The sequence below is a fragment of the Muntiacus reevesi genome, chromosome 3, assembly GCF_963930625.1.
Source record: "Muntiacus reevesi chromosome 3, mMunRee1.1, whole genome shotgun sequence".
NCBI classification, from domain to species: Eukaryota; Metazoa; Chordata; class Mammalia; order Artiodactyla; family Cervidae; genus Muntiacus; species Muntiacus reevesi.
The window spans coordinates 117,577,491-117,590,217 of NC_089251.1; the positions used below are offsets into that span (position 1 = coordinate 117,577,491).

The window sequence follows — 12,727 nt, forward strand, 5'->3', positions numbered from 1 at the left end:
ATCCAAATCATTTTAAGTACCAATACATGGACAAAAAACCAATCCAATAACCACAAGAAACAGGAACTGAAGCTGTGCCGGATTTCCTAACCATATATAATTAAAACATTCACTAAAGTCTTGTTCAGCATCAACTATCAATTTCAATAGCTTAAGCCAGTGGTTCTACAAGTGTGGTCTGAGATCCTGCCAAAGGATTCACAAAGTCAAGACTCTTCATAATAATACTAAGACATTATTTGTCTCTTTCACTCTCATTTTCGCATGTCTGTAAAATAAGGATCAGTAAGCTAAACTGGCCCCACAGGTCAAACCCACTTCATGTCCACTCATTTACGTATTCTCTACATCCACTTTCAGGCTACGAAAAGAGGTAAGTAGTGTGACACAGAAGTCTGTCTCTGGGTATCTCACAAAGCTGGAAATACTTACAATGCGGCCCTTTACAGGATACCTTTGCTACCCCCTGCTCTAATGCCTACTGGAATGTGTGCTGATGTATCTTGTGTTTTCTAGAATTTTCTAAGATAATCAATTTAAAGTATAAACAAGCACATTTTAGATGTTAATTCCATTTTTTGCCTCTGAATTTTGACTGTTGTTTTATCTACTATAATCTTATTAACCTCACTAATACCCAATTTTAAATCACTATTTTAAAATCTGAAAAAAAGTAAAAAATAAAAAATCTGAAGTTTTTCTTAAATGTAGACTTGTGTACTTGTAGAAGCAAGTACACTTATTTTGCACTATTTTAAAGCTTTCTTAGTTTTCATTTTAAATGCAGAGATATTGATAGATATAACCTACAAACACAAGAGCACCTTGGAGTCTTCAGTAATTCTTAAGAAAACAGAAGTGTCCTGAAACCAAATAACCTGAGAATTACGGGTTTAAATAAGTTGTAAGTATTTCCAGCTTTGTGGGATGCCCAGAGACAGACTTCTGTATCACAACTACTCAACTCTTTTTGTAGCCTGGAAGTGGATGTAGAAAATACATAAATGAGTTTGGCCTGTGGGGCCAGTTAAGCTTACTGATCCTTACATTACAGACATGAGAAAATGAGAATGAATTGCAGCAGAATACACATTCTTTTCAAGAACACAAGGAACACTCTCCAGGATAAATCACATGCTACACCACAAAACAAGTCTCAACAAATTTAAGAGGATAGAAATTATATTAAGCACTTTTTCCAACCACAACAGTATGAAACTAGAAGTCAATTACAGAAAGAAAAATGGGCAAAGAACAAACATGTAAAGACTAAACAACATGTTACTAAAAAACCAATGGGTCAACGGGGAAGTCAGAAAATACCTCAAGACAAATGAAACTGGAAACAATTTTCCAAACTCTATTGGATGCAGCAAAATCAGTTCTCAGAGGGAAGTTTATAGTAATACAGGCCTTCCTCAAGAAACAAGAAAATCTCAAATAAACAATCTAACCTACCATCTAAAAAGAAGAACAAACAAAACCCAAAGTCAGCAGTGGTAAAGAAATAATAAAGATCACAGAGGATATAAAATAGAGATGAAAAAACAACAGAAAAGATCAATTAAACCAAGAGCTGTCTTTTTTTAAAAAAAATAAATAAATAAACAAAATTGATAACCTTCTAACCAGACCCACCAAGAAGAAATGAGAACTCAAACAAAATTAGAAATGAAAGAGGAAAAATAACAACCAATACCACAGAGATACAAAAAAAAAAAAAATCATAAGGAAATACTACAAACACTTATACACTAACGAGTTAGATTACCTAGAAGAAATGGACAAATTTCCAGAAACATACAAACTGCCAAGACTAAATCAAGAAGAAACAATTTGAACACACTGATTACTAGTAGTGAAACTGCATTTGTAATTTAAAAAATTCCCAGCTAACAAACGTCCAGGACTGTATGGCTTCACAAGGGAATTCTACCAAACATATAAAGAAGTGCTAATACATATCCTTCTAAAACTACTCTAAAGAAAGTGAAGAGGACAGATTACCCCCATGAAACCACCATTACCCTGATATCAAAACCAAAGACATGACAAAAAAAACCCTACAAGCCAATATCTGGAAAGAACATAGATGCAAAAATTCTCAACAAAATATTAGCAAACCAAATCCAGCAATATATAAAAGGATCATACACCATAATCAAGTGGGATGTATTCTAGAGACACAAGAATGGTTCAATATCTGCAAATCAGTCAATGCGATACATTAACAAACAGGATAAAAATCACATGATCATCTTAATAGACACAGAAAAAGCAGTTGACAAAATTCCTTATCCATTCATGATAAAAATTCTCATCAAAGTTAATAGAGAAAGAATATATATCAATACAATAAAGGCCATTTATGACAAACTCTCAGCTAACATCACATCCAACGGTGACAAATGAATTCAGTAATGTTACAGAATACGAGATTTTATATATAGAAATCTATTATAATCACTAATTATAAAGTATTTAGGTCCTAGCACATAGCTAATGCTCAATAAATATCAGTGATTATTATTTGTAACTACATATATGGTTAGTATATATACAAAAATATATCCAGGTGTATCCTAGATATGGCAAAAGTAGTACTCAGAGGGAAATTTATAGCTTTAAAAGTATTTCAAAGGAAACAAGAAGAGCTTCAAAGACTTATTGAACTGAGGAAGTTGGGAAGGGACTTTCCTGGTGGTCCGTTGGCTAAGACTTTGTGCTCCCAATGCAAAGGGCCGGGTTCAATCTCAGGTCAGGGAACTAGATCCCACATGCTGCAACTAAGACCTGGTACAGCCAAATAAATTAACTAAATAAAAAGAATTTTTAAAAAAAGAAGTTGGGAAAAGGGCAAAAAAGGAAACCCTCCCAAATAAGGAATTAAATAACTATGATAAGGGTAAATATCAATGATACAAAGAACAACATCCCATTAACAATAAACAGAAGAATAACACAACCAAAAATCATGCTCCTTGAAAAGATTAATGTGGGTAAATTAACAAGATGGTGCCAGTCAGGCTTTCTCACCCCATGTTCTGTAAACAACGACTTTGCACAGTTGTGTAATGGCTGAGATTACTTATAGCACTGTACATGCACATCACAAGGTACTCACCTGGTCATGGGCTACTTCGTGTGGAACGTCAGTATGAACTGCATCAGGGCTTCACTGGAGCAACATCATGGCTGTGTTATATGAGGTTATGTTATGGCTTCGTTATTATTATGTTATGGTTATGTTGTGGCTGCTGCTACAGCTGCTGCGTCAGCCAGGAGAGAGGCTGTGTTATGGCTGCCATGCCAGCCAGGAGAGAACAAACATGTCTGCAGTTCCTACAGTTCCTTGAGTCTCCTTCCAGCCTCTTAGCTCACAACTTGCCTACCATGGGCTCAGCGAACGGTGTGCAAGGTGTGAACTGCAAGACAACTGGTGTCACGAACAGGATTAGCAACACAATTAATAAGATGGATCTTTGGCAAGCAAGAGTTAAGAAAAAAGAGAGAAGGGTCAAACAATTAAACTACAGAATGAAAAGGGAGGCAAAAATACAGATACAAGGAAATTTTTTAACAATTAAAGAATATTAATGGGCTTCCCTGGTAGCTCAGCTGGTAAAGAATCCGCCAGCAATGCAGGAGACCCTGGTTTGATTCCTGGGTCAAGAAGATTCCCTGGAGAAGGGATAGACTACCCACTCCAGTATTCTTGGGCTTCCCTGGTGGCTCAGCTGGTAAAGAAACCCCCTGCAATGCAGGAGACCTGGGTTCAATCCCTGGGTTGGCAAGATCCCTTGGAGAAGGGGACAGCTACCCACTCCAGGATTCTGCTCTGGAGAATTCCATGGACTGTATAGTCCTTGGGGTCATGAAGAGTCAGACAGGACTGAGCAACTTTCACTTTCAATGAGTATTAGAAATATCTATGTGCTCATAAATTCAAATGGATAAATTCCCCTTAAATTATACCAGAATTGGCACCAAAAATAGAGAGATTAAGCAGACCAATCAGTATAAACGAGACTGAAAGAGCAAAGATCTCGCCTTCTGAAAAACAGCAGGTGCAGACAATTTTACAATGAGTTCTACCAAATTCTAAGGAACACTTAATTCCTCTCTTATACAAGCTGTTCCAGGAAAATAGTAAACAGTCAAAAACTGATCAGGACACTTCATGAGCTAACATAATCTTGACTCTAAAAACCAGATAATGATAAGAAAATGATAGGGCCATTTAACATAACACAAAAAACCCTACACTATATATTACCTAAGTAAATCTAGTATTATATTTAAAAATATATCAGGATTAAGTAGGATTCATCCCAGGAATTCAAGGATGGTTCAACAACAAAAATAGATTTAAAGGAGGAAAACCAAATAATACTCTCAATCAGTAAACAATTAGCTTCATAAAGTTCAGCAAAAGGTTAACACCATGGAGTTAATAAAGGTTATGTGGGATATGTGACCTCAGCACAGGGAAAAACTAAAAGAACTATAAAGTATTTGATTAATTTTACTGCAGTAAAATTAAGAAATTTTGTTCAATGAAAACACAATAAAGTTAATAGATGAATGACTAAAGGACAGAAAACCAGAAGTTGTTTGCAAAGCCTAAAATGGAAAAGGGATTATTATAGAGAATAGACAAGAAATTCCTGCAAATCAGTGATAGAACACTAACTCTGATGGAACAATGGGCAAACAATATGAAAAGACAATTTACAGAACTTAATCTCTAGAGGATAAAAACTTGAAAACTGTTGGCAGGAGCAAGAAAACAGAAGACGCCTCATAGGTGTGGAGAAAAGGGAACCCTCCTACGCTGTTGGTGGGAATGTAAATTAAAGCAGTCACTATGGAAAACAGTATGCAGGTTCCTTAAGAAACTAAAAACAGAGTTGCCATATGATCAAGCAATCCCATTTCTGACCACATATCCAGACAAAACCATAATTCAAAAAGATACACGTTCCTCTATTGGTCACAGCAGCACTATTTACAAAGCCAAGACATAGGAAGACAGGTCCATCGACAGATGAACGCATAAAGAAGACATCGTGTGCACACACACACACACACACACTGGAATACTACTCAGCCACTACAAAAGAGTGAAGTAGGGAGGGGACATATGTATACCTATGGCTAATCCATGTTGATGTTTGACAGCAAACAACAAAATTCTGTAAAGCAAGTACCCTTCAATTAAAAAATAAATATTTTTTTTAAAAAGAGTAAAATAATGCCATTTGCAGCAACATCAATGGACCTAAAGATTATCATACTAGTGAAGTAAATCAGAAAAAGAGAGACAAATACAATATGATAACACTTATATGTGGACTCTAAAATATGACATAAATAAACTTCCACAAAACAGACTCACAGATATAAAGAAGATATCTGTGGTTGCCAAGGGGGAGGTGGGGTGGAAGAGGGAAGAACTGGGAGTTTGGGATTAGCAGATGCAAACTATTTTCTATAGAATGGATAAACAACAAGGTCCTACGATACTGCACAGGGAACTATATTCAATATCCTGTAATAAGCCACAATGGAAAAGAATATGAAAAAAGAATATATATATACATACACATATATATGTGTATGTGCATAACTGAATCACTTCACTATATAGCAGAAACTAATATACCATTATAAATCAACTATACTCCAATAAAATAAAAAATTTTTTTAAAGCCTCATGAATTGCTGGTGAAAGTATAGACTGGTATAATCACTCTGCCTTGGTCAAAACCTTAGTTAATAAAGAAGTGCTCCTCTGCATTGCTTTATCCTTGGTTCATATATTTCTTTTGAGGACTTCACAGGGAGGAATGGTTGCCCACTCAGTCAAAAATTGTGGTTGATGGAAAATTGCCATTTATTTAATGTTTGGACAATGTTTTGTGCCAGTGTTTTAAAGTGTCATTAAAAAGAAAGAGAGAGCAAAGCCTTGTCCAAACCTATGCTAGAAGGATACAGTGGGAATTTTTGCTTCCCTGCTTTTCAGACTAAGTGGGCATTGCATTCGTATCATGTGTGATTCAGGCAGAGACAGATGGTCAGGACCTACAATGTCTACCTAAAACCCAAATCCTATGCTAGACCAACCATTCCTCTCTGTGAAGGAAAGAAGGGTTTCCAAACAGTTAGGAATCTTGGGATTTCAGTAACCCCAAGTATCATACAGACCTGCTTTTCTCAGCCAAAGGGAAATATAGTTACTTTTTATCAAAGGAAAGACAATTTAAACCTAGACACTGAACAGGGCTGTCATTGGAAGGGGATGAATTTTAAGTGTGAAAAAAAGGGCTCTTCCTGACTCCTGAGGTTGACCTGAGCAGGCCCCAGGAGGAGGAGTAACAGATTGAGTCAAACCCCATAAAGGGACAAGGATTCCCTGTGGATTCTCCCTTCAAGAAAGAGCTAAAGGTGGCCAGAGACAAAAAGAGAGAACTGGAAGTGTCACCAACTCTACATTCAAACTCATGTTCAGCCCTCAGGGTACTTGCAGAAGCCTACTTCCAGACCAGGAAACTGAACAAGATCTCTGACAGACCCTACTAAGGTAGAGAACAGGAAAAGTATGTCACAGCCCGATTAAGTCACCATTGCCAAGATTCAAAACTCTTCTTAAAGTTCCCAAAGATGAATGATAAAGAGCTACTGCACCACTCAGTCATGACTTTTTTTCTCCTTAGGAATTGGCTAATCAGGTGACTGTTACTCAAATACTTGATACCAAAGGTTATTTATTGAGGTTGTCCTGGTCTCGACCAGACGGCTATTTCCTGTGCTGATGGTGCCACTGCCTAGAAAGTGGTAAAAGTTTAGCCTTGAGAGGCTGTGGAGCTGGACCTAGAAAAGGGACCCAGGTCTTTGGCCCGTTCTCTCTCAGGGGGCTGAGGGTGATCCAGATCCATGCTGTCTTCCTAGAAGAAACTACTGTGTAGGTCTGAGATGCTCAGAGAAACTTTTCTCTGAATGCAATGGCAAGTACTTGCTGCAGACAGCTGAGGTTACTTGCTCACTTAACAGAGAAATTGGTAGTTACAGTAAAGATATGAGTGCTTCCTGGGCAAAGAGGGATATATAATGCATACTGTAATATATAGCATTTGCTTCAGGTTTAAAAAAAGATATTAAAACAAAAATAAATAAAAATTCCTCTTCTGCACATAAGTGTGAATTGGGATTAATAATCCATCTGTAACTAGAAGACAAAGCAAAGAACCTTTCTAGAAGTCATAGGAAAAGTTTATGATGTTCTTAAGGTTATGGTTTGTTTCTATAACAAATTTCAAACCCTTAAATGGTGCAAAAAGCACTAACATCCTAACTGTAACCAGATTTTATATTATCCAGAGAAGAGAAGCTGGTTGAAATATTCTAAAAACACCATGATTTTTAAAACAGCAAATTGCAATTTTCCTAAATATCAAGAGGGCAAGAAATGAGAAACAGCCATGCGGTTTCACCAACTCTCTATTTAGAGGCTAGCAGGAAAGAGAAATTGGTACCAGATACTGAGGGAAGGATTAAGGCTGTTCCCTCAGTCAGGGCCAGTAAGGAAGCAATATAAATAACAGTAGGATAGGAAGACCATAAAAAGAGTAAGGAAAACACTGCATACAGTGGACTTGCAAAACATTCGATGATACTTACTTGCAACAGAGATGGAGGGAATAGATGACAAATCAAGAGTAGGTCTGGCATCAGAATTTCCCAAACAAAGATCAAAGTAAATTACTAATATCCACCCCAGGCATCAATTCTGCCATCATTTCCATCCATCAATATTTCCTTGCCCTTGTATTGGTACCAACCACTAATGAGAAACTGAGGCATCTTAACCCTTCAACTTGGAGCCTGGGGAAAAGAAGCTACTGAGGACTGCCAACTTCAATCACCTGAGCAAGGATTCCACAAAGTAGTTTTGGGATAATTACCCCATCAGTTCCAAAGTACTTCTCCCCTTGGCTTTGTCCTTCAAGCATCTCTCTTTCTCGGTGACCTTGTTGGTAAATGATTTAACTATTTAGAGTCTTCTCACAGAAAAGACATGACTCACAGTATTGATGCCATTATGATACACATGTACTCTCAAAAGAGGGTCACAGAATCCAACTATTTTTAAAAGAAAAAAGAAGAAACATCAGAATGAATTTTCAAGGAATAACATCCAAATGAAATTGGCTGGACCGTGAACAGTGAAACCACTGTTGTCTAAAGTTGTCTATAAACAGGCCAAAAAAACAAAAAGAACCTGGGTGTCCTCAGGTCAGCACACCTGGTGGGGCAGTGAAGCAGTGGCCTCCTCATTCAGACAGAATATCAAAGCTGAAGAGTCCTTCTGAATGAGCAGCACTTGGCACCAGAACATAACACACGCTTTGAGAAAATGCTCACTGCCCCAGATCACTCCCTCATTAGCAGTGGAGACACAGGGCGACCCTTATATGCAGTCACTTCCTGAAATCACCTCCAACTCTCTTCAGGAGTCAGAGAACTGTGCTCACCAGTCTCTATCACAGTGTGTCTGCTCAACATCCTCCTTTAGTAATCTTCTGGCATTTCTTCCAGCCTTTCATGGGGGCTGTGCCAGAAACTTCTTCCTGATTAAAAAAACCTCATAATCTAGTTGGCTTAGCCAGGTCAATTTTTTCCATTTCATGACATATATAAAACTCAATCTGGCTAGAAAACATATTCCCTGTACTTAAAACCTTCTAGAAATCTATTCATTGAAATATTCCAATTTTTGCTCCTTTCCCTTAAGTTTCTCAGAGTGCACTCAGGTAGGGCCTTTGGTCACAGCTCCTCCCCTAAATGTCTGCAATTGCTTTTTCAGCATCCAGGGTTTAAATTTTGATCAGAGAAAATAAGACTGGTTTTTTTAAAGGTTTACAATCAAAACACTGTAAGGATCATCTACTTATCACATGTAAGGTGATCCATTCCCACCACTGGGCTTCCCTGGTGGCTCAGATGGTAAAGAATCTCCCTGCAATGCAGGAGACTCAGGTTGGGAAGATCCCCTGGAGAAGGGAATGGCTACTCACTCCAGTATTCTTGCCTGAAGAATTCCAAGGACAGAGAAACCTGGCAGGCTATAGTCCATGGGGTTGCAAGAGTCGGAAACAACTGAGTGACTAACATTTTCACTTGCAAACACTTTTCATTTTTCATTCCCACCACTAAGGACAAAATGTTCTGAGTTAAAATTAAAGCAAATTCTAGGGTAAAATGAAGTGCTTTTTGGGGGGAAGGATTTAATGATTGGTTTAATTCTGTTCCCATCAACCACTGGGTGGGACTGGACTCATCACAGGAATGTCAAGGTGAGCTATCAACACAATGCAAAGCCCACTAGGACGTGACAACGGCAACCACTGACCACACAAACCAAACAGCAGCAGCTTGTCCCTGCTTCATAAACAGCAGCTGGAAGTCTGTCAAAGATCCCCCTTTCCTAAAAGCTGCCACAGGTTAGAAACTGGAAAGACATCAATTGTACTCTGTGATGAATTCTGTAGCACAGAAAGAATTTCAATACTTAAAACAATCTACCAAAATAAAATGTCAGAAAGCAGTCCTGTACTCACCTTTTTCCTGAACACAAACTGAGAGGTTCTTAACACCATCAACCAGAGCATTTTGAATGTTGCCATGTCCATCTTCTGAGTCGCTGTCATCAAACTGCGCCTCTATAATGACATCAGGACTGTCATTATAGCTTTTCAGGGACTGTTGCGGAAGCTGGCTTCCACAGAGCTCCTCGGGGAGATCAGACTCATAGGCACCTTCTGTTTCCTTGTCATTGCTCTCCAGTTTAATTACCTGAAGAAAATTGAAATGTTCTGCTAAATCACTTGAGGAGAAAAAGGGAAAGTGCAGATTCTTCTGTTTTCATTCTTCTTTCCTAAGGAAAAAATGCACATTCAAAAGCAGTAGATACTCACCATGTAGTTTGAAAAAGAATCTTTATTTTCCAGATGTGCAGACTGCCTTATGATCAACCCAGCTCTTCAATATGCCCAAGATTAGTGCTGTATCCACTTCTCAGTTTTTATACTTTCATCCCCTCTCCCACAAAGGACCTGAATACCAGAAGTACCACCCTGCTTCACAAGGGTTCATCACATGGGACCAACCAGGATGTTGAGAAATGATAGAAGAACTCAACACAGTATGTCACTGCATTCCCAAATGAAACCACAAGAACGTAAAATGAAACAGAAACAAAATTCAATGTGAACAAGAGCTTATAAAATGTTCTCAGAAAAAATATAAACCCATGGCTGATTCATGTCAATGTATGACAAAAACCACTACAATATTGTAAAGTAATTAGCCTCCAACTAATAAAAATAAATGAAAAGAAAAAATATATATATATAAACCCTTAATTCTCCATTTTGAGACCTGAGATCAGCACAGACAGCACACAACTAACAGACATTTACACTAGAAATAAGAATGAGTACTATACAATATGTCAAACTTTTTCAACTTTAAAAAATGAAGCAAATAGAAAAGAATTCACTACTAATCCATTCAACAAGTTAGTCACGTGATACTCATATGACAATACCCTTTGATCTCTACTGGCATGATATTAACATATACCAATGTTATTTAGCCACTGAAAAAAGGGTGACCCTATACGTAAATCTGCTCATCCACATTAGCAAAAAAGACAGCAGACTGTGTTGGTTCTAGACTTCACTTAGAGACTACATCCTTCCAACAATCTATTTCTGGATGAGAAATCTATGTGCAATTTAAATATATAATCAAGATGTGATAATATATATATGTATACATATATATATATATGAAGCAACCCACTCCAGTATTCTTGCCTAGAGAATCCCACAGACAGAGGAGTCTGGCAGGCAGCAGTCCATCAAGTTGCAAAGAGTCGGACACGACTGAAGCGACTGAGCATATATATATATGCTGCTCAGCATGTGTATATATACACACACACACATATATATGAATTTGAATACTATTGGTATTACATTCATTTCATTCTTTCAAGCACATGCTAGAAGGCCACACTTGTGCCAGGCATCCTTCTGGGGCCTGAATTCTATTGGGGAGACAGATGGTAAACAATTTACTCATTCAACAAATTATTATGGAATACCTTTCATGGTGCCAGGCACTATTCTAAGTGGGAAGGATGCAGCAGTGTAAACAGCCAAAAGTTTAATAGTGATAAGTGCTAATGAAAAAGCATACATACACACTGGAGACTGAGGCTGGTCTACCAGTAGGGTGGTTAGGGTGGATGCCTCCTGGATGAAGCGATATTTGAGCAGAGACCTGAATGAAGTGAGAGAGCTTCTAGTGGTTTCCCTGCGTGTCTATAATTGAGAGGTCTAATCACTTCATGGCAAATAGATGGGGAAACAATGGAAACAGTGACAGACTTTATTTTCTTGGGCTCCAAAATCACTGCAGATGATGACTGCAGCCATGAAATTAAAAGACTCTTGCTCCTTGGAAGTAAAGCTATAACCAACATAGAGAGCATATTACTGTCTAGCAGAGACATGACTTTACCAACAAAGGTCCATCTGGTAAAAGCTATGGTTTTCCCAGTACTCATGTATGGATGTGAGAGTTGGACCATAAAGGAAGCTGAGCGCCAAAGAATTGATGTTTTTGAACTGTGGTGTTGGAGAAGACTCTTGAGAGTCCCTTGGACAACAAGGAGATCAAACCAGTCAATCCCAAAGGAAATCAGTCCTGAATATTCACTGGAAGGACAGATGCTGAAGCTGAAACTCCAATACTTTGGCCACCTGATGCAGAGAACTGACTCATTGGAAAAGACCCTGATGCTGGGAAAGATTGAAGACAGGAGAAGAAGGGGATGACAGAGGATGAGATGGTTGGATGGCATCACCGATTCAATGGACATGAGTTTGAGCAAGTTCTGGGAGTTGGTGATGGACAGGGAGGCCTGGTGTACTGCAGTCCATGGGGTCACACAGTCAGACACAACTGAGCGACTGAACTGAATATTTTTCTGAGTTTAACTTTGAAGTTTCAAATTAAACGCTTTCAACAAACCAGATTAATGTTCAAATTAGATCACAAAAAGATCACACTTAATGAAAGATACTCATTTTATACAGGTAGAAAAAGCTATCAAAAGAAATCTCTTTCCGAATATTATAATGTCACAGATTCCAATTAACACAACTGTCCCCAGACAAAGAATACTATAATATCCACCCAAAAATTCAAAATAAAATATTCCAAAGATATTCACACCATCAAAATATAGAATCTAAAAATATATTCCCAAATTTTTAAAATATTTGATTTCATGAAAACGTCATAATAGAAATAATTGTAAGAAATGGTGAATTTCTCTGAGCAAAATGGTGCCTTTTAATAAAATCTTTTGAAAACTTGATTTCCAATTTCTGAATATATTTAATACAATTTTCTTTCAACTCTTGCCTTGTTTTGACTCTTGTCAGATTCACTTGGTCATTCATTAATTTGTTCATTATTTGCATGTTTGTTCATTATTTCCAAACAAACAAGACTTTTTCTCTTTGATAGTAAAAAAAAAAAAAGAGAGAAAAGCTCAATGGACTAAGTCAGAACTTGCTAAAGAGATACCCCTCAGGCCCTTTACTGTATGAGAACATATAAGAGTGAAGCAACAGCTAAGTTTTAAATTAAT

At 37.6% G+C, this 12,727-nt stretch overlaps 1 protein-coding gene across 3 annotated transcripts in view; it reads right to left on the minus strand.

The window, feature by feature from the left end:
• Window positions 1-12,727, minus strand: part of DIS3L2 (DIS3 like 3'-5' exoribonuclease 2) — a 364,225-nt gene that overhangs the window by 239,354 nt on the left and 112,144 nt on the right. For 2 of the 3 annotated variants that reach the window (XM_065930351.1, XM_065930349.1), the window contains exon 6: window positions 9,621-9,855. In XM_065930351.1, the coding sequence (XP_065786423.1) occupies window positions 9,621-9,855 (235 nt within the window). Of the gene's footprint in view, window positions 1-9,620; window positions 9,856-9,977; window positions 10,113-12,727 lie in introns of those variants that run through there. The other variant, XM_065930352.1, reaches the window with a different exon arrangement.